At 38.3% G+C, this 19,790-nt stretch overlaps 1 protein-coding gene across 1 annotated transcript in view; it reads left to right on the forward strand.

The window, feature by feature from the left end:
• Positions 1 to 19,790, forward strand: part of MYH15 (myosin heavy chain 15) — a 130,598-nt gene that overhangs the window by 31,957 nt on the left and 78,851 nt on the right. Inside the window, exons 12-18 of the mRNA XM_063092013.1 lie at positions 630 to 748; positions 5,899 to 6,048; positions 6,512 to 6,682; positions 12,920 to 13,099; positions 14,203 to 14,335; positions 16,989 to 17,056; positions 18,011 to 18,098. Coding sequence (XP_062948083.1) covers positions 630 to 748; positions 5,899 to 6,048; positions 6,512 to 6,682; positions 12,920 to 13,099; positions 14,203 to 14,335; positions 16,989 to 17,056; positions 18,011 to 18,098 — 909 coding nt within the window. The remainder of the gene's footprint in view (positions 1 to 629; positions 749 to 5,898; positions 6,049 to 6,511; positions 6,683 to 12,919; positions 13,100 to 14,202; positions 14,336 to 16,988; positions 17,057 to 18,010; positions 18,099 to 19,790) is intronic.

The raw sequence follows: 19,790 nt of genomic DNA on the forward strand, positions 1-19,790 counted from the left end.
TTGTAGCATGCATCAATATTTCATTCCTTTTTATGGCTGAATAATATTCTATTGTACGAATACACCATGTTCTGTTTATCCATTCTGTTAGTTGATGGTCATTTCATTTTTTTCCCACATTTTGGCTGTTATTAATAATGCTGCTAAGAACATTTGTGTACAATTTTTTGTGTGAACATGTGTTTTCAGTTCTCTTGGGTATAAACCTAAGTGTGGAATTGCTGAGTACTCTAGTAGCTCTGTTTAACTTCTGAGTAAATGCCAAACTGTTCTGCACAGAGCTGCACCATTTCGCATTCCCACTGGCAACGCGTGAGGTTCCAACCTCTCTGCCTCCTCACCAACACTTGTCATTGTCCACCTCTTTTTGATTAAGCCATTCTAGTGGGTGTGAAGTAGCATTTTAATGTGGTTTTGGTTTGCATTTCAAAAAAATACATACTTTTAAACATGTAGGATTAAGGCATTTATTTCAAAGCTACTACAGTCTGCCTTGCCACATTGGTCTAACCACACCATCCTTTTGTCCTCTGGGTGGTTAATTTGGCTGTAAGAGAATGAATTTTAACAGTGTCTTCCTCCTTCCTTCACTTGCTCCCTCCCTCCTTCTCTTCTTTTCTTATGATCAGGTGCTGACAAAGCTGCTTTCCTCATGGGCATTAACACTTCTGAGTTGGTGAAGGGATTGATCCATCCTAAAATCAAAGTTGGTAATGAGTATGTTACCGGAAGTCAAAATGTAGAACAGGTAAGGTAATATTTCAAGAGCATTGTGATTCTATGATCTTGTAATAATTATGTACATATTGTCCTTGCTATTTTTCTATTGAGAATGTATGCAATAAGAGCTTCTTTTTTTTTAAAAAAAAAAAAGGCAAAAAAGAGTATTCCAGTTGTTTCTATTTATGATGCACACCACAGTAAATGCTCTGTGTTAAGAGACTTTCTAGTCTGAAATATGCATTTTGACAGTTTTCCCTTAGGTAATGTGTCTCTTTGCAGATGCGAGCAAACCCTTCACTTGTTGTGATCAACATATTTGCTGTCCAGCTAAGAAGCTTTCAAAGCTGTTGGTTCCTGACATGAAGAAAATTGGCAAATTGGCATCCCTCACTTATTTGGCATGTCAACTTCTTTAGTGTAGTGGATACATGGTGACACGTTAGTTGAGACAAGTTTCAGAACATATGCTGGAGTTACTACTTGAAGGGAGGGCGGATTGAGAACAGAAATTAGAGATGGGAGGTCATGTAGGTTTTGTTTAACATACAGGAGAATGTTATAATGATAGAACAATAAATGTTATGAGGACTGCTGATCCTGAGGCTTTGCCTTAAAGCAGTAAATATTCCCAGGACTGCTGGTTAACAAGACTATTTAAGTATGCTAGTACGTTTCAAAATAATAGTTTACATCTGTAATGTGTTTTAGTCAGTATGAGATAGGCAGTGCTGCAGTAATACCTACACACTAAAATCTGAACAACAACAAAATACAGTTATGTGCCACATAAAGACATTTCAATCAATGACAGACCACATATACAACAGTGGTCTCAAAAGATCAGAGGCCATACCATCTAGACTTGTGGGAGTACACTCTATGATGTTCACACAATGACAAAATCACCTAACGACACATTTCTCAGAACACATCTGTCCTTAAGTGATGCATGACTGTATTTACTTTATTTATTTCTTACTCATAGCAAAGCTGATGCAGATCGTATAGGCTTCTTTCATTTTATACTCATGCCATCTTGGACACATGGCTTCCAAAGTTGCTGCCTAAGGCAAAAGATAACTTGAGGAGAAAGTATACCCACCTTAATTGCTTGAGGCTAGAAGTGATATTACTTTCATTAATTTCCATTGGTGGCAATAAATCAAGCTATCCTCTTAGCTACAGGGGGGCTTGAGAAACATAGTCATTCTGGAAAAGGGAAATGGTGTGGTGAAGAGACAGCCTTATCTCTGTCACACATAATATGTATAAAGAATTCACAGGTATCGTCTCCTTCCATTCTTACAACAGTACTCAGAGGTAAGTATGGCAGAAATACTTAACTCACGTTTTTCCAGTTGCGGAAACTGGGGATAAGGGAACATAGGTAACATCCCAAAGGACACACAGGTAGTATTCAGGTGACACTCAGATTGTCCTACTCTGTATACATCCTAAATCTGAAAAAGACGTACACAAATGTCCACATTTATAATAAAAGACAGTAATTTTGACTACAAAAAACTCTATTTCCCTTCTTATTATTAAAGTCTCTGATATATCTATGTTATTAAACAACTAATCAAATATCAGTGTTCTAGTTTAGCTTACTCTATATACCAGTAATTCTATCAGCACCATAATACTAACTACACTGTACTGAATAAGTCTGCTTACATTTTGATCTTTCTAGTAACCTCAGCTCCTTAAGGCCATAGACTGTGCTTATTCATCTGAGTACCCCCAGCATCTAGCACAGTGCCCTGCAAGCAGTAGGTGCCCCACAAATGTTAAAATAGACTAAATTGAGCTGAACTTGAATCATGATCCGCAGAACAAGTAATTGAGCTATTTTTTGGCAGTGAAGTTAGAGTTGTTTGAGAATTTTATGCTTTCTTAAACATTCACCACAACGTGCATGCATGACATGCTATGATTATAGAACAAGGTTTTCTCTGTATAAAACTAATGAGCCCATAGGAGGACTGAAATGAAACCTTCGCCTCTTTAATATTGTGTTCTAAGGGACTGAGTTACCACTCCAGCCTTTGCTATAATAGAACCAGTGGAGCAAGCTAATGTATTATTATTCAACATTATAAAAAACAAAAACAAAAAATCCCTTCATTCACCCTTTTTCTCTCTCCTGGAGACAGAGTAAGAAAGTACAATGTGAGGCTTTTCTTTTCTTAGGAATTTTACTGACTTTATAGAGACATTTGCCACTGCTAAGAATAGAGATGTGTATGCTCTGTTGATGACAATTGCAAAAGATGGAAAAAATATCTTGCAGTGTTAACATTCTATACAAAATTTGTTCTAGGTCTAAATGCTAACTCACTTTAATACCTCAGACAAATGTCTTCATCTAAGTTTCCCCACTGAAGCGGTTGAGCAATTTTGTGTTCCTCAGTGGAGGGGTGACTGGCATCTCTTCATGGATGAGGGTGTCCTGCACATTGTAGATGGTTGGCATTTCTGGCTCCTATGTACTAAATGACAGTAGAATTCTTAGTCATGACAACCAGAAAATGTCCTCTGCATTTCTAAATGAGCTGCTCCTTTGGGGGAAGGTATCATCCCAAGCCAAGAACCACTATACATCATTATCAAGAACTAAGTTCCTTTAGGCCTAATATTTTATGATTCCATGAGATTTCTAACTATGTCCATTAGAAATAAGTTATTTTAATTTTTAAAAGATTGACAATGATGATGAAACAATAATAATAATCAATATCCATTGAATACTTACTATGGGTGCTGTGCTAAGTGCTTTGTATAGATTATGTCATTCAATCTAATAACAAGCCTGCAAAGTAGATCTTACTAACATTTCCATTTTACAGCTAAAGACAGTGACCCTTGAAAAGATTAACTGCTTAAGATGACACAGCTAGTAAATACTGGGTGAGGATGAGGAAGCAATAGAAGTAGAAAGGGGGGGGAGGGCGAATAATGTTTATGGGATACTAAGTGCCCAGTGTTGTGCTATGCAAGTGTTTATCCTCTGTCTCACTGGCTCTCTCACAACGACCCTACTATTGTTTTCTTATAGATGAGAAAGGCAGGGGTTGAAGTGGCTAAAAATTTGACTATTTTACTCTATTTCTTTTTGTTTGTCTGTTTTTTTATTGTGATGGTAGTTGTTTTCTATCATACACAATTGCATCCTTGATCAAAGTCTTCTATGAGGTTATTTTAAAAAGAGCTAAGAAATGGGTCTATTTAGCCCCTGAAAAGTAGAAGTGAGGTTTAGCCTCCTCATTCCTCCTTCATTGGACAGAAAATGATGAAAATGATTAGAATGATTAATCAATGAACAGTATATTACAGGTTTCAATAATTCATTCAGCAGACATTATACCATCTATTTCCCCCTTTGCCTGCATCTCTAGGTTTTCTTCCTGTGTTTCTTCACTACTCCCCACACCTGACCAAATAGTTTCTCACCCACCCACACTTCTCAAGTATTTAGGGAATTAAAAGGGGATCAGCAAGTTAGTCATGTTCTTTTTAAAGTTTCAAAGTGACTGCTGTAGACAGAGAATGATTTCCTCGGTGTTAGAGACGATGAAAATCATTCTTGATGCTTTATTTGTACGGGTATGCTCTTGGTGCTGATAATAAAAAAAACTGTGATGCCATCCGTCTTATGGATTACTGTGGAAATGACTCAAGATAACTGATCAGAGAGTGGGTGACTCATAACTAAATCACCACCAGACACCAACTGGCTCCTGCTGCATACTTACTCCTGGAAGAAGGATGGATGTGATAGGCCTATTTTAAATGTTAAGTGGTTGGAGCACATTCTGTTTCCAGGGTTGGAGAATGTCCAGCTAAATTTCACTCCTACTCGGAGTCTGTCAGAAACCTGCTACTACAGCAGCACTTTTGCATTAGGGAAGTAGGAGCTGCATGTGTAGAGCATCACCCAGGCACAGAGGTTGGAGCTCTCCCCAGTAGGTTACTTTAGAGCCTTTGCCACACCCCTCCAGAGGAGGGAAACACAGTCTCAGTTTTACACTAGGAGAGTCTGAGTCAGATGATGCAGCAAATGGTCATTCTCTGTCCAGAGATCTGAGAGCAACACTGAGAATTAATATAATAAAGAGTTGGAAGCCCGGTCTAAAAAGAACCTTCAAGAGCATTATTCAGATGGAGATGCTGCATCCCAGAGAGGATAGGTCACTTGTTGACAGTTACACAATTTATTAGCAGCAGCAACAGCAGTGGCAGGACAAGGGCTATGGATTACAGATTCCTAATCTACTACACCAGTAGTTTTCAAACTTGACTGTGTGTAATGTAAAAGGAAAAATTATTTTGGCACTTGTTAAAATGGCAAACGGGCTTTTATTTAGGGCTTTTGCAAAAGGGAGAGAGACGGGGCTCAAATATGAATACATCAAGGATAAATGGAGATTTATAGCCAAACAACAAAGGGAGGGGATCAGTGGATGGACAATTACTAAGAGGAGACTTCAAGTGTAGGAGGATTCTTGCTAAACTGGCCAAACAGGATTCTTGCTAAAGGCAGGCCAAGAACCTATACATCAAAGGTATATGATGAGGAACTTAATCAGGTATCTAAAGTGACTTAGCAGGATTCTTGTTGCAACTGGGTTAGGAATGCCCAGGACAGGTAACATTGAGACAAGAGCTCACAGAAGCCTAACTAAAATTTGGTCAAGAAGAGTGTCTTCGTCAATAGAAATCAGGTGTGGATTGTGTTAGAGTCCAGACTCAGATTCAGTAGGTCTGGGAATTGGCCTGAAAGTTTGCATCTTTGACAAGCTCCCAGTTGCTGCTGATGCTGCTGGTTTAGGACCACACTTTGAATAGTAGGGCTTTAGAACACACTGCCGCACCATAGCCCAGGATATTTAGTTTTTTTAACAGTGCTGTAGGAACATGATTTCTCTCACCTAAGCTTTTGGTAGAGAGGCACCTAGCTCACTTCTTTTTCTTTCTCTTCTCTTTTCCTCCTCTTTCTTTCCCTTCCTTGCTTCTTTCTTTCTTTTCTTTCATTTTATTCAGCAGAATGCTAGAACCACAGAAGATCAATAAATACATCTTGATTTATCTAGAAGGTGGTTGCTGATAGAGAATGGCCAGGATTAAAATGAACACTGCTGTCAGGTAAAGGAGTGTTTTCAATGTGATTTCTAGGTAATCTATGCTGTTGGTGCCTTGTCCAAGTCAATATATGAAAGAATGTTTAAGTGGCTGGTGGCATGTATCAACAGAGCCCTGGACGCCAAGCTGTCAAGACAATTCTTCATTGGCATTCTTGACATCACTGGTTTTGAAATCCTTGATGTAAGTACATTTGGTAAAAATGAAGTCAATTCACATTTACGAAGACATTAGTAAATGTGACTTGAACATGAGAAAACATGGTCAAAGCGTAATGAGAATGGTTCTGTGGAAACCTTAAAGGATACCTTGGTTGGAAAGGAGCTATAATTAATATTATTAATAATAATAATTAATAGTATTAAGAATTTATTTCTTAAATTCAGCCTTAAATAAAGGTAAATAGAGATAAAGAAATCTTTTATGATTTTAAATTGTAATGCCATTAAATGTCATTTTTATTGTAATAATCTTTAGTTTGTAGGTACATCTGAAGGAGGCAAGAATTTAATTGAGCATTTGTTATTTGTTGGGTCTATTTGTCATTATATGATAGTGGTTATGGTTTTCTTTTTACTGCACATTCTTGCAAGTGGACCTCAATTTTATTTTTATCTCTTCTTCCTACTCATTCATATCTTTGAAGTATAATAGCCTTGAGCAACTTTGCATTAATTTTACCAATGAAAAATTACAACAGTTCTTCAATCAGCACATGTTTGTTCTGGAGCAAGAGGAATACAGGAAAGAAGGCATCGACTGGGTGTCCATTGACTTTGGTCTGGATTTGCAAGCCTGCATAGATCTCATTGAGAAGGTATAATACGTTTTTTTTCTTGTCCATTTTCATTCAAGGAGAATTGTCCCTGCTTACCATGGTGATCCATGTCAGTAATCAGGCTCTGTCAGGAGATAGGATGTGGGCAGGAGAGCCCTGCACATTTTCTCTTAATGGTCTTTGGTGTAGCACTGTGGCGTCCTAACTAACATCCCCTGTCAGTCGCCCCACTCCATTATCTCCAATTCAGACTGTCGCTGCACGTTCACTGCTTATGCGTGGCCTTCACTGTTAATGCACGAGCAAACTCATCGAGATTAAAAATGGTCATGCTCTTGTCTGGAAAAACACAGAGCTGAGAATATGAGCACTGTAGGGCCTGGCTGATTAACATAAGGTGAATGAGTATACCCAGAGCAGCTTAACGAAATTTGGCAAATTAGCATGCAAATAAACAACTGCTGTAAATCCTCAAAGCCACTACCTTGCAGGATGTAGTTTGTTCATTTAATTGGACAAGCACCAGTTAGTTTAAGTAATTTATGACAATACTTCATGGCTTATTAGTAAATTAGCTGCAGTGGATGGTTTCTGAATTCAGTGATGTCTCCATACTCTGAAATCTTTCTGTGTGCTCTGCTCTGGGAAAGACTAACGGGGTTTGCTGGGGGGATTCTGTATGGTCTTTTCTGTGGCTTTGTCCATGGGAGCAAGCCTCTCAGCACATTAGCAGTTACATGCCCCTTGTGTCTTGCCATAATCATGGATTGCAGTGAATTTTGGAGACAGGTCTGGGCAGGCTGAAGCCTTTAACTTTCTGAAAGCTCTGTAGTTATGCTGTCACATTTGATTCTCAACAACCCTGTCAGGAAGTAGCTAGGGTGACTGACCTCACTGTTGTTTGCAGGGCTCAGATTTTACCAATCAGTGTTCTATTAATTTTATTTGTTAGGCTTCAGATGAAACTAAATCTTCTTTGAGAATAGCTATTATTCCTAACAGGAATGGACATCACACTGATTTTATTTGTTTTACAACCAGTGAACTTCCTAGGGAGAGGACAGGCTGATTAAAAAAATGAGCCGATTGAAAACAAAAAATGAACCAACCATGATCTGGTAAATATTTTCTGGCATTATAAAAGCTGTAGTTTTTGGATTCAAGATGAAACAAAAGAACTAGAGGTCCTCAAAGGGACAGATATAGCTTCTGGCAATTGTCACCCATAATATCTGCTTACTTTGATTATGACAAAATACTATTTTCAGGCAGGAAGATGGGACACAGACATTGTTCAGGCCTGATAGGTCTGTGAATGTTACTGATTTTTAGTTGACCTGAAGCCTATTGCCTTATTTATGCCAGTCTCAGGTATTCCAAATAACACAGTAGCAACGTGGATGTAATTTCCTGTTTTATTTTCTACTGATATAATAAAATGAGAAAAAAAAAATACTGATCAGATGATAGAAGAAAACTATAAGTCTTTGTTTTCCTATGAACAATTTCAAAGGAATTCAGGTCAGACAGTGAGGAATTCCAAAACTTTTCTTGAAAAGAGTCTATATTTCGAAAAGACCCCTTATGTTGATTCAAGTTATCTGAAGAAAATTTGTAGCAAATATTAATAATCAAACTCACTCCTTGAAATAGAATGAATCATGGGAAGTTTTTAAAATTCAAAAGAACAAAATGACAATATATACAAAATGTCTTATAGCATGAACCTCTATGTATTTATAAGAAAAAGGTTTATAATAAAAGTTTTATATTTTTATGTTTACAAAAAAAATTACAACAAAATGAAATAAAAAATGTATTTTAACATCACTTTTAATTATTAATTTGGCCTTCATGCTTACAGTGACCTCCTTTCATATATATGCTGTGAAGAAATCTATTAAAAGATTAGCTCACACTTATTTCATTACTTGAAATATTCTAGATTATTTAGAACTTGAGCATCACTAATTTACATATTAAAGTATTAACATATGATTACATATTTATGGTTATAAATAAGGTATTGGTGAAGAAATTATCCCTATTGTTTCTTAACAAATACACCCTAAATTATCTGTTTAGAAACTTGTCACTCCTTCAGTGTAGTCACCTTGGAAAGCTATATACTTCTTCCAATAATTCAGGTCTTTTGGAACATTCATTATAGGATTGGAATTAGGATAAAGTTTTAGACTTTTATCAACCTCAAGAGAAAATTTGCTTTAATACTTATCATCTTACTGGCTTTTGAGTTCAAATTGTATTACCATTATTTTCCTGAGTTGGCCCAAATGACTTTTGATGGTTTCTGCATAATAATATGTCATCGGACATGAGGAATTTTACATGTGTCAGTAGTCAATGGTATCAGATATCCCAAAGAAAGTTCTAAAATATTTTAAGTCCTGGCAGCATTTTGGCATTATGTAAGTGTTATTGCCTTCTAAAGGGAGCTCTTTGGATATGCTAATTCTGGTGTTGGTAATATAAAATGAATCACGTTCATATCTAATTATATCTTGTATGCACATGAATATTTTCTTTAAACACATAGCTTCATTATTTTTTTGTTGGCAACTCTTACTTTTTGTCTATTGACCACAGCAAAGCAGCCCAGATCCCAGAACTCAATCACCTGTCAATTAGTTACTTAGCAGGAATTCACTGAAGGCCTATACTTTAGTCACCTCAGGACCCACTATGCTAGGAGTTATGAGAAATACAAACCCCAGAAGCCATCATCCTGGCACTCAAGGAATTCTGACATAATTGGAAGATATCTTAAAACTAAAACTTTTTTTTTCGTTAAACAAACAAGTAAATCTATTTAGTAACTACTTATTTTGATTACTTCCCCTTCACCCCTTTGGGGAGGGATGGATTCCTTCCCTAGGGTGTTCGGGATGGCTGAACGTGACTTCCAACACTGGACAGATGAGATCAACGTCTTAGTAGTCACATACACTCACAGACCACGGGAACTGGACACGCCATGCCATGCAGGGCCACATGGGGGTTGTATCAGAAAAGAGTGAACAAGCAAGTGCTTTGGGAGGCAGGTTTTGTAGTAATAGTAGGGTGAGGTGACCGTAGGTTCCCACAGAAGGATATGATAGGCTTGTTTGAATAATTCCACAGCCTGGCAGGGAACTGAAACCCATTACTCAGGGATAAGCAGGTACTGTGCCTAGTCCCTGTCACAGAAATGTTGCTTGGCAGGGGGACCTAACTCATAGGAGGACAATGGGGAAAAAAGCTTATGATTAGGTCACTCAAGCTCCTCTTGGTTTTCTCCAGATGTTAAGGCACATGTAATGTTGGGCCTTAATTACATGCTACACTACTATGTATAAGACTTTGAATTAAATGTTGCAGAAAACTTAAGCATTTGTTATAAACAGCTCTTGTCTTTAGGAAATATGCAATCAAGTAAAAAATTTGTAAGTCTAATAAATGTAAATATACATTTTAAAAAATCATGTGTGGTATAGATGCAAAAAGAGGCACAGACAAAGGCCCAAAGAGATTGTAACAGCAGAAGTTATCTTTGCCTGTAGGAATCTAGAAAGGCCTGGTGGGGAGGAGGGTAAAATTTCCACTAGATCTTAAGGAACAAATATAATTTCAGCAGGTCAAGATAGGGAGAAGGTTGGGGGCCATGCAAGAGCAAAGACAGATACAGGAAAGCAAAGGAAACATTCTGACCTGTTAAGCAGTCTGGTTAGAGACAGAGTACAGAGAAAGAAGTACCTAGAAGAAAAAAAGGAAGATCAGATTGTGAGGGGAATTTAATTAATTCATACCTTATTTTAAGGCAATGGGGAGCCAAAGAAAGTTCTGAGCTGGGCAATGGAGTAGTCAGAGCTGATTTTGTTTAATCTGGTGGGTTTGTGTATGATATCTGGGACGGGAGGAAAGGCTAAAGTTGAGGCAGTTAAGAAGTTGTTATAGCAGTCCAGGAGAGAAACTGAGAGGTCCTGAATCAGGACAGCAGAAGTGGAAGCAGTAAGAAAGTGACAGATGTTCAAGAGAAGAAGGCAGAGTGGATAATATCTGAAGAGTGGGAGGTTAGAGCACTAATGCCCTGAGTCAGGGCAACTGACTCAAACCATTGACTGTGCAGTACAGGACAATGGATGCTATGGGGAAGAACATAATTGCTTTTTTCCTGACCTATTTGAAAATTTATTTGCTGGAGGGCCCCATAATTATTAGAAGCTTTACACCTCCTGAGCACTCAAGAAATGGAGAAGACGCTAAAGAAACTTTTCCCTCCTCAGCAGTTTGGTTGTTACATTTTGAGCTATAAAGCCTACTTGCTTAACATAAAACTTTTATTCATCCCATTGCGGAAGCTGGTTTCATTAAACACTCAGGGAAATAGCAGTCCTTGTGTGTGGGGACTGCACTCCTCGTGAGGCTCTGCTACAAGCCTCTTCCTGCTTCCTAACTGACACCACCTCAGGAAATGCTTAAATTTTTAAATGATTCATTCCAGTGTTCATTGAAGGCTGGCTATAGGCGTGGTAGGAAAATACTGGTGCAAGGTAGAGTCTGTGCCTCCAAGAGTTACACCAGTGGATCCGCTCTTTAATTTATCAGATTCTCCCTCTCCCTTCCCCCTTCCTTTCCTGTTCTTCTTCCTCCTCATTTCTCATTTTGCAAAGAACTCATGAACTCATTATCGTCAGGAGCAAGACAGGTGGAGATTTCACTTAGATACTTCACATCCTCACTTTCTGCATCATTCTCCACCTTGATGAAGGAAGGTACCCCAGAACTCTTTAGTATAAGAGTTATTGGTAGAATGTTTTTCAATATACCTTCTATAAAATGCAGGTTCTAGGTCTATGAGAATATAGAAAAGAGGTAAAAAACAACAACAGCAACAACCCCCCCCCCCCCATAGTACATATATTAGAGTGATAGACTCAGGGGGACCAAAAACATGGTTTCAAAAATCTGATGAACCACCACACAGAAGAAGAGTAAGACCCATTTGTATGGCTCCAGTGGAATGATGTAGAACAAGGGATTCTAATCTATCACCCATCCAGAGTCTTGACTGACAGTTGGGGGGTTCTCTCTACAAGAAAATATTCATGCATAAACTAACCAACCTTTTAGAATAAATTAGGTTGGTTAGACCAGCCTTAATGTCTCTTCCAAACATGAGAGTCTATGGTTCTTAGGTACAAAGGGTTGGTACAGAATCGTGAAATCTATGTCCTTGGGGCAAAGGGTCATCTTCTATTTTGCTTTAGCAAACTTTTAAAATTTTGTCTTCATGGGCCGGCCCATGGCTCACTCGGGAGAGTGCGGTGCTGATAACACCAAGGCCCCGGGTTCGGATCCCATATACAGATGGCCGGTTCGCTCACTGGCTGAGCGTGGTGCTGACAACACCAAGTCAAGGGTTAAGATCCCATTACCAGTCATCTTTTAAAAAAAAATAAAATAAAATAAAATAAATAATAAAATTTTGTCTTCACCCATCCCTGTTCCCAACCGATGATCCTTTTCAATCATGAAACAAATCACATCACTTCATGTTAAAACTCTTCAGAGGCCTCCCGTTACACTTCAAATAGAACCCAAACATCTTAACAAAGCCTCTCAGGCCTTTGGGATCCAGCACTGCTCACCTCTCTGACATTATCTCATACCACGTGCTCCATCCAGCCAACTTTGCTCTGTCACACTTGCCTGTGGCTGGAACTCGTACTTGCCAAGTGTGCTTCTGCCTCAAGCCTTTGCACTCGTCAGTTTTCATTTTGCCTCGAGTAATTATACACAGATATTCTCAGGTTGTTGTTCTCGTTCAGGTCAGAGGGGTCTTGCCCGACCACCCCATCTAAAATAGCTCCCACCCAGTACCCCCCATCTCCATCATTCTCTGTCTCTTTACTTTGCATGATTTCCTCAGAACACTTACATGAAACTAAGTTATTTATTTTTTATAGTTGTTTGTTCACCTATTGTCTGTCTGCTCCACTAGAATGTAAGCACCCTGAGGATAGGCACTTTGTGTATGGGGCTCACTGCTGTACTGTATGCCAGCTCCTCCTGGTACCAGTATTAAATAGTAGGTAGTTAATAAATATTTGTTGAATGGATGATTGTCTAGTTATTTGCAGAGAGTATCCCTCCTTTGTCAACTGATTATATTCCTGGCAAAGATTTTATACTGACCTCCCTACTGAAAATACTGTTTCTTAGTGGTATTTTTTGTTTTGTTTTGTTTTTAAATCTGCTCATATGCCTCTCCATCAGCCAATGGGCATCCTATCCATCCTTGAAGAGGAATGTATGTTTCCCAAGGCTACAGACATGACTTTCAAGACCAAACTCTTTGACAACCATTTTGGAAAGTCGGTTCACCTCCAGAAGCCCAAGACTGATAAGAAGAAGAAATATGAAGCTCACTTTGAACTTGTCCATTATGCAGGAGTGGTAAGTTACTTCTAGACCCCCAGCCCTGAATTTTCCTGACAATATTTCAAATACACTCAGCCAGAGTCATTAGATAATATTTAAGTTTAGATTAAATGAAGAGATGAACAAAATATATCTCAGTTCCAGAAAAAAGGTAGTGTAACCTTTCAGCACTCAGGAAATAAAAAACCCATACTACAATAGCTTTGCATGTGCACAGAGGTCAAAAATCTCAAAATGAACTCTGTCACCACATCTCAAAGCAAAAAAGCTTCAGAAAGGCATGGAGGCCATCAAAGTCATGGTTTTTTCCCTTTTTGTCCTTCCTTTTAACTTAACATTGTGTGAATGAGTGATTTTAATTGATCTTTTTATTGAAGTTTTTTTTTTATTCTCCCTTAAAGAAATAGTCAATGTGAAGGAATGATCTCCAAACTACGGCCGACAAAGGTTTCTAATGACCCTCACTGCCTCTCCTCATTTCCCCGCTGCTGTGTGTGCCCTTTTTTCCTGCTTTTCTGTTTCTGGCTAGTGATTCTGGGTGGAACAAAAAAAAAAGAACTGATAAAGGATAAAATGGTACTTCATCTAAAAATGACCTGCCAAATGTACACAGATATGCTTATAGTTCTCTTCTTTGATATCCTGACATGTTGATTATAATGATATTTACAGTAAAATAACATTGTAAGTGCTAATGCTTTTTTTGAACGTTCACTGTATGTCAGGGAAAGTTGGATTATTTTATCTATTCTTGCCTATGAAGGACTGCTGATGTCAATTGCTTCTCCTGGAAATACCATTTGACCCTTCTTCCTCCCTCTCTGTCCCTCTCCCCCTCTCTCCTGCTTCTTCTCTCTCTTTTTTTCTTTTTTCCTCTTCTTCCCACTTCTTTTTTTTTTTTTTTTTTTTTTCTTTTGGCAATGTAAATGGCAAAGCTTGAAAATCTCTTTGGGCTGCACAATGGACTTCTGGAGTATTACCTAGTACTGTTACTTCAAACTGATTTAAAATTGAAGGACCCACAGTATTTGTGATGCTGTTTGAGTAATGTACAATTTGCTATGTTAATTCATGCATTTTTCCCCCATTTGTTACCTAAAATACATGCCTTTCCAAAGGTTCCTTATAACATCAGTGGTTGGCTTGAAAAGAACAAAGACCTTCTTAATGAAACGGTGGTGGCTGTATTTCAGAAATCTGCCAACAGAGTCCTGGCAAGCCTTTTTGAAAATTACGTCAGTGCTGACAGTGGTGAGTCACAAAATCTGCCTTGATTTTCCAGCCTCAGAATGAAACCCATGGCTATCCCAGCTTTTACTGAAGTCCTTGCTTCTTTCCTGTGACATCTGTTTCTGCTCCCAGTGGTCTGAGTCATCCCCTCTTATTAGCCTTGTTGTCTTAAGGCTGGTGATTCTTCCGGGAATCTAAGATAGATATATTTCAAGGAGTCTGTTCTTGGCCTGTTTTTAACTTCTACTTGACCTAGCTGCGGAGAAAGAACAAAAATACCATGTTTTGATGAATGATTTTGAGGAAATAAGCCCCTCCCCCCACCAATATACATCTATATTCCTCAAATATCTAGAAATTCTCTTTCTCAGGGCTCTGTGCACTTGAGGTTATTATAAACTTCATGACGGCAGGGATTATGTCTGATTTGTTCAATTATAGCCTCCAGCATGTACAAATGCCTGTTTAATCTTGTTTAGTAGTTTGTAATTTACAAAGCAATTTTAGATACATTATCCTATTCAATCCTTGCCATGGCCCTTTCAGATACATACAAAGGGGAATCTCAGGAACGAGTAGTGTCCTGAATTTCTTGTATCTACTAAATGGCAAAGCCCAGGTATGAAGCAAGACTTCTGTTTCCTAGCCTAGGGTCTCTTCCACTCTTGCCGTCTCCCAAAATGAGAGGTGAACAGGCTGCATTCATTTAGGATACATTGAAGACTTCTGCACCATTACACAAAGGATTTGAAGATGCTGAGCCCAAGTTGCTAACACCAGCCTTAAGACTGGACTAATGCTGACTACAGAGGGAACTGTTCCATGATTTACAACAAAAGTCACAGACTGACAGCCCCTGGCCAGAACCTGGCCTTCAAACATGTTTTGTTTGATTCATACAGGTTATGAAATCAGAAGATTTCACATGTGTGTTTGGATTTCCCTTTTCTTTTGAAAACTAGAAATTCTTGAAAAATGGAAAATCTGGCCAGCCTGGGTTCAGATTTCCCCCCATGGCAACAGTGGGACAAAGTGTACTAGCTGCTCTGTAGGAGAACAAACAGGGCATGTACTCCTTTTTCCTAACCTTCTCACCCTCCTATTATCTTACCCCCAGCTTCTTTTTAACTCCTGGCGCCTCTCTGGCTGATTTGGGACTCCTAATGACATGGTCAGAGAGTAGAGAGAGAACTTAGCATTTCCTGGCTTCATCAGCACATGATGACATAATTCAGGAGCATGCCTGAAATCCTCTGGGTCTGCCTCAAGGGGAGGTTGAGAAATGGAAGCTATTGTGTCGACCCTGCTAATCCTCAGGCAGTGCCTGATTCTAATAGCTTCTAAAGTGCTTCTGGGAAGTCTCTTAGATAGTGGCCACATAAGTTTATGGCTCCCAATTGAGTAATTCTCTGATCAGAAGAGATCAGAGAGTGGTTCAAGAAGAGAATTAGAGAGGAAATAATCTTCTAACTCTTTAGGGTGTGTGCTGTGTTCTTTGGAACCAGAAGAGAAGAATTGTCCATAATGTCCTTTTTTTGTAATTCTTTAAGCACTCCCTGAAAATGCTGAACTCCAAGTTTCTGACTCATCCGAACACTTAATTGCCCATAATAATTATACTTTCTTCTGGGGAATCTAAGAACTTTAAAACAGAGTTAAAATTCTTTTAAAAAAATTAATGGAAGGCAGTATTATTCCCTTTTCATAGATGAAGAAACTGTAGTACAAAGAGGTCAAATGATTCACTTAAAGGACCTGGGGAGCATCAAAAGGACATTAGTGATTAAGCTTCATGACATCTGCCTCTGCACAGTTGCTACTCAGGCCCAGAGAATATTTTATTAGCTTTTCATATTGACAACTAGCCCATTTTCTCCAGGTTTCCTGCGCATTTTGTTGTTGCTGCTGTTGTACATTTTAGTAAGTTCGCACTACAGAAGTGTTTGTAAAACAGTTTGGCTTTGGCTTAGCATAGATTCTTTTGCTTCAAGAAAATGGAAATAGATTTATTATTTTTTATAAATCATAAAAGTAATACATGAGGATTGCCAAAAACACAGATAATATAGAAAAACTAAAAAGAGGAACATAAAAATTACATAGAGAGAGAACAACTGTTAACATTTTGGTATATATGCCTTCCAACTTTTTTTTATGTTTATAGTCATCCATAATGCATCCACACTCAAAAACATGTACACACACTCAGGATCGTAATGTACAAAATATAGGTTTTGTGACCTACTTTTTTTCTTAAAATAGATCCTAGAAATATTTCCACACTAACTGTATGGATCCCCATCATCATTTTCAAAGGTTACAGTGTCTCCTTCACAGTTTAATTAATCAATTAATATTCGTTAGTTAACCAATAACCAATCCTACTGAAAGACATTGATTAATTTTATTTTTGCTGAATTTTTTTTTTGCAGGGATTGAATAATGCTTCAGTGAATATCTTTGCACAGTTGTCTGATTATTTTCTTAAGGGAAAGCACCCAAAATAGACGTTTTCTGTGGAGACATAAATATTTTTGAAGCTTTTGGTAGATATTGCCATATTGTTTCTAGAACTTTGATGAATTTATGCTTCCATCAGGAGGGTGTGATAATGTGACAAAAAAGAGCTTCTTTTTAAATGTCTTTTTCTTACTCTTTTTTTTTTTTTTTTTAGCTGTACAGTTTGGGGAGAAGAAACGCAGGAAAAGAGTTTCATTCCAAACGGTTACGTCTCTGCATAAAGTAATTTTTAATTACACTAGTCATATATTAACTGCTTCAAAATCTGTGTATGTTATTACTTATTTGAAATTTCACATCTTCAAATAAGGATAAAGTATCTGAAGTTAGTCAAGTGGGAAAAGTAGAAGTTTCCTTCATATTATTAAGGGCTTTAGAGGACACTATAGTGCCCCACCTAGGTCCCCTTATCATCTTCATATTATTAAGGGCTTTAGAGGACACTATAGAGCCCCACCTAGGTCCCCTTATCATCTTCATATTATTAAGGGCTTTAGAGGACACTATGGGGCCCCACCTAGGTCCCCCTTATCATCCCTGCACATGTCTTCCAGCTGATGTGAATATTGGCTCATGACAATGTTGTTGCCAACAATTCTGTTGCCAGAATCGGCCTTGGCCAAATAGGAAGCTAAGCTGCTTCTTTGCCCTCCCCTCCAGACTTTGGTCTCTCTCTTGTCTTGAGAGGGGGACCGACTTTGGTGCAATTGGTGCCTCTGTGCTCACAGCTCCTGTGGGGATCAGACTGAACTGAGTCCACACCATTGCTTTCTTTTCACCCTGCTCTCCCCTGCTTCCCTCACTCTCCAAATAAGTCCCTTGATCCAGAACTCCCATCTCAGATTCTGCTTCAAGAGAATCTTCCACAGAGAGACAACTTGAGAAACAATTTATTTCTTCTAGACATTTTATTGCCCAGTCACAAGTTATTGCTATCAAATTCAAAACAAGTAGAGGTGATTCACAATGGAACTTTGTCAGAAAAATAATGACTTGCCATAGGAAAGAAAGAATGTGCATTTGGTAAGCAGCAAAGAATGCTGAATTCATTATTTCACTGTTGGTATGTATCTTGTCTGTAAGATTAAGTTGATAGATTTGGAGACATTTGTGAAGTAGATTGGTGTTTTTGTGATTTTCAAAGTGATTTTATGTTTATTTTGGTCTCCATTTTAGGAAAACATAGATAAATTGATGACGAATCTGAAATCAACAGCACCTCATTTTGTGAGATGCATAAAACCCAACACAAACAAGATGCCAGGTAAGAACTAGACTTCTTTGTAATCCACTCTAGGAAATACATTTTATTTCAGCCATGTTGAATGTTTTGTTGTTTTTTTTTTAAGAAACATTTACTGATCCCTTTTATATAAAGGTAGATTTTCAGAAAAAAAAGTGAAAGTAAGTTGAAAGTGAGGTCTTCAGAACCTTCTCACGACTGCCTTTGAATTGAGAGTCAAGTGGACATACAAAAGGATTTTATAAAGCAGGCTCAACTGGGTAATATTAGTGTGCTTGATATTACCATTTAAATTTCTCTTTAAATTTTATGCTAAAATGTGGATGAACTCCTATGCCATTGTCTACAAGGGCAAAGTGTAATAAAAAGGGATTGAATAATCAACTAGGAGATTGAGGTAGACATTTCAGCATAAAAAAAATTATTTGGTCTGAGTTACGTAAACTGACCATAAAGACAGTTCTTAAATTCGTTTCTAATTGTTAAGAACTCCCTCTAGTCTTCCTTCCCCACCGACATCTTCCCTCTTGCTAATGGTCCCCATTGCTTTGGTATGTAATTCTGGGTGATGGATAGTTTTTTGTTTGTTTGTTTGTTTGTTTTTTTAACTGGTAAGGGGATCGTAACCCTCGGCACGGTGTGGTCTGCTCCACACTCAGTGAGTGAGCGCGCCGGCCATCCCTATATAGGATCTGAACCTGCGGCCTTGGCTCCACCAGCACGGCGCTCTCCCGAGTGAGCCACGGGGCCAGCCCCAAAACAAAGTTTTTACTGGTATTAATTTAAATACATGCTTTTCTTACATCATGGATTTGAAGATTCCCAGCCATCTCTTTGGAATTACAGGCCTCAACAGAGCTTTGGTCAGAGGCTCTTAGTTTCAAAGGAGTATATATATGACAGCACTTATGTCTTCAGAGCACTAACCACCCGTGGAATATGTAGCCAGATGTTGCTGATTCTGACTTCTGAGGTTCTGTAGAATCTTGCATTTTTATTAACCTCCTGTAATTAAGGCCCCGATCTTGACAGTCTGTGGCCTATTTTGGGAAAGTGTGATGCCAAACAATGATGCTGCAGTTTGAGTTTTTGCAATGCAAACACTTCATGTTCATTCACGGCTGTGTGCTTTTGGCTCATTGTTTCTTATCAGCTGGGTTTCTGAATGCATCTAGGGATACTGCTTCCATCTAGCAAGGAATCTAATTAGCTGCCTCTATTTTGGAGCAATTTTGTTACCTATTAGAGTTGCATCCCATCAAGTCAGCTCTGATTTCAGCAGGTTTCTTTTTTTAAAGTCATAAGACAAAGTCACAAGAAAAGCTTCATGATCTAATCAAAACAGTTCTTCAAGTGTACTTAAGGGAATGAATGTGTTTGATCTTAAGGCATCATAGGACTTCATTTCTGTCCCTTCTTATGGAAATCTGTTTCTGTCCATGAAAAGGATTGGAGTACAGGAATGTGGGCATATAGTTTATGTTTATCTCTGTGACCTTGGGCATAGACAGAGTCATCTTTTTCCATTTTTCTTATAATACCATATTAGGTTTTTGTGTTAGGAGGAGTGCTCCTTGGATTTTTCCAGATTTGCTGAGGACCAGATATAGTGGCTTCTTGGATGTTTTTTCAAAGGCTGAGGAAGTGAAAGAATGATGCTCATACTACAAAATAAAATGTAGGTGCTGTCAAGATAACAAGGGGAGAATAAAG

The sequence above is a fragment of the Cynocephalus volans genome, chromosome 1 (genome assembly GCF_027409185.1).
Source record: "Cynocephalus volans isolate mCynVol1 chromosome 1, mCynVol1.pri, whole genome shotgun sequence".
Lineage (NCBI taxonomy): Eukaryota > Metazoa > Chordata > Mammalia > Dermoptera > Cynocephalidae > Cynocephalus > Cynocephalus volans.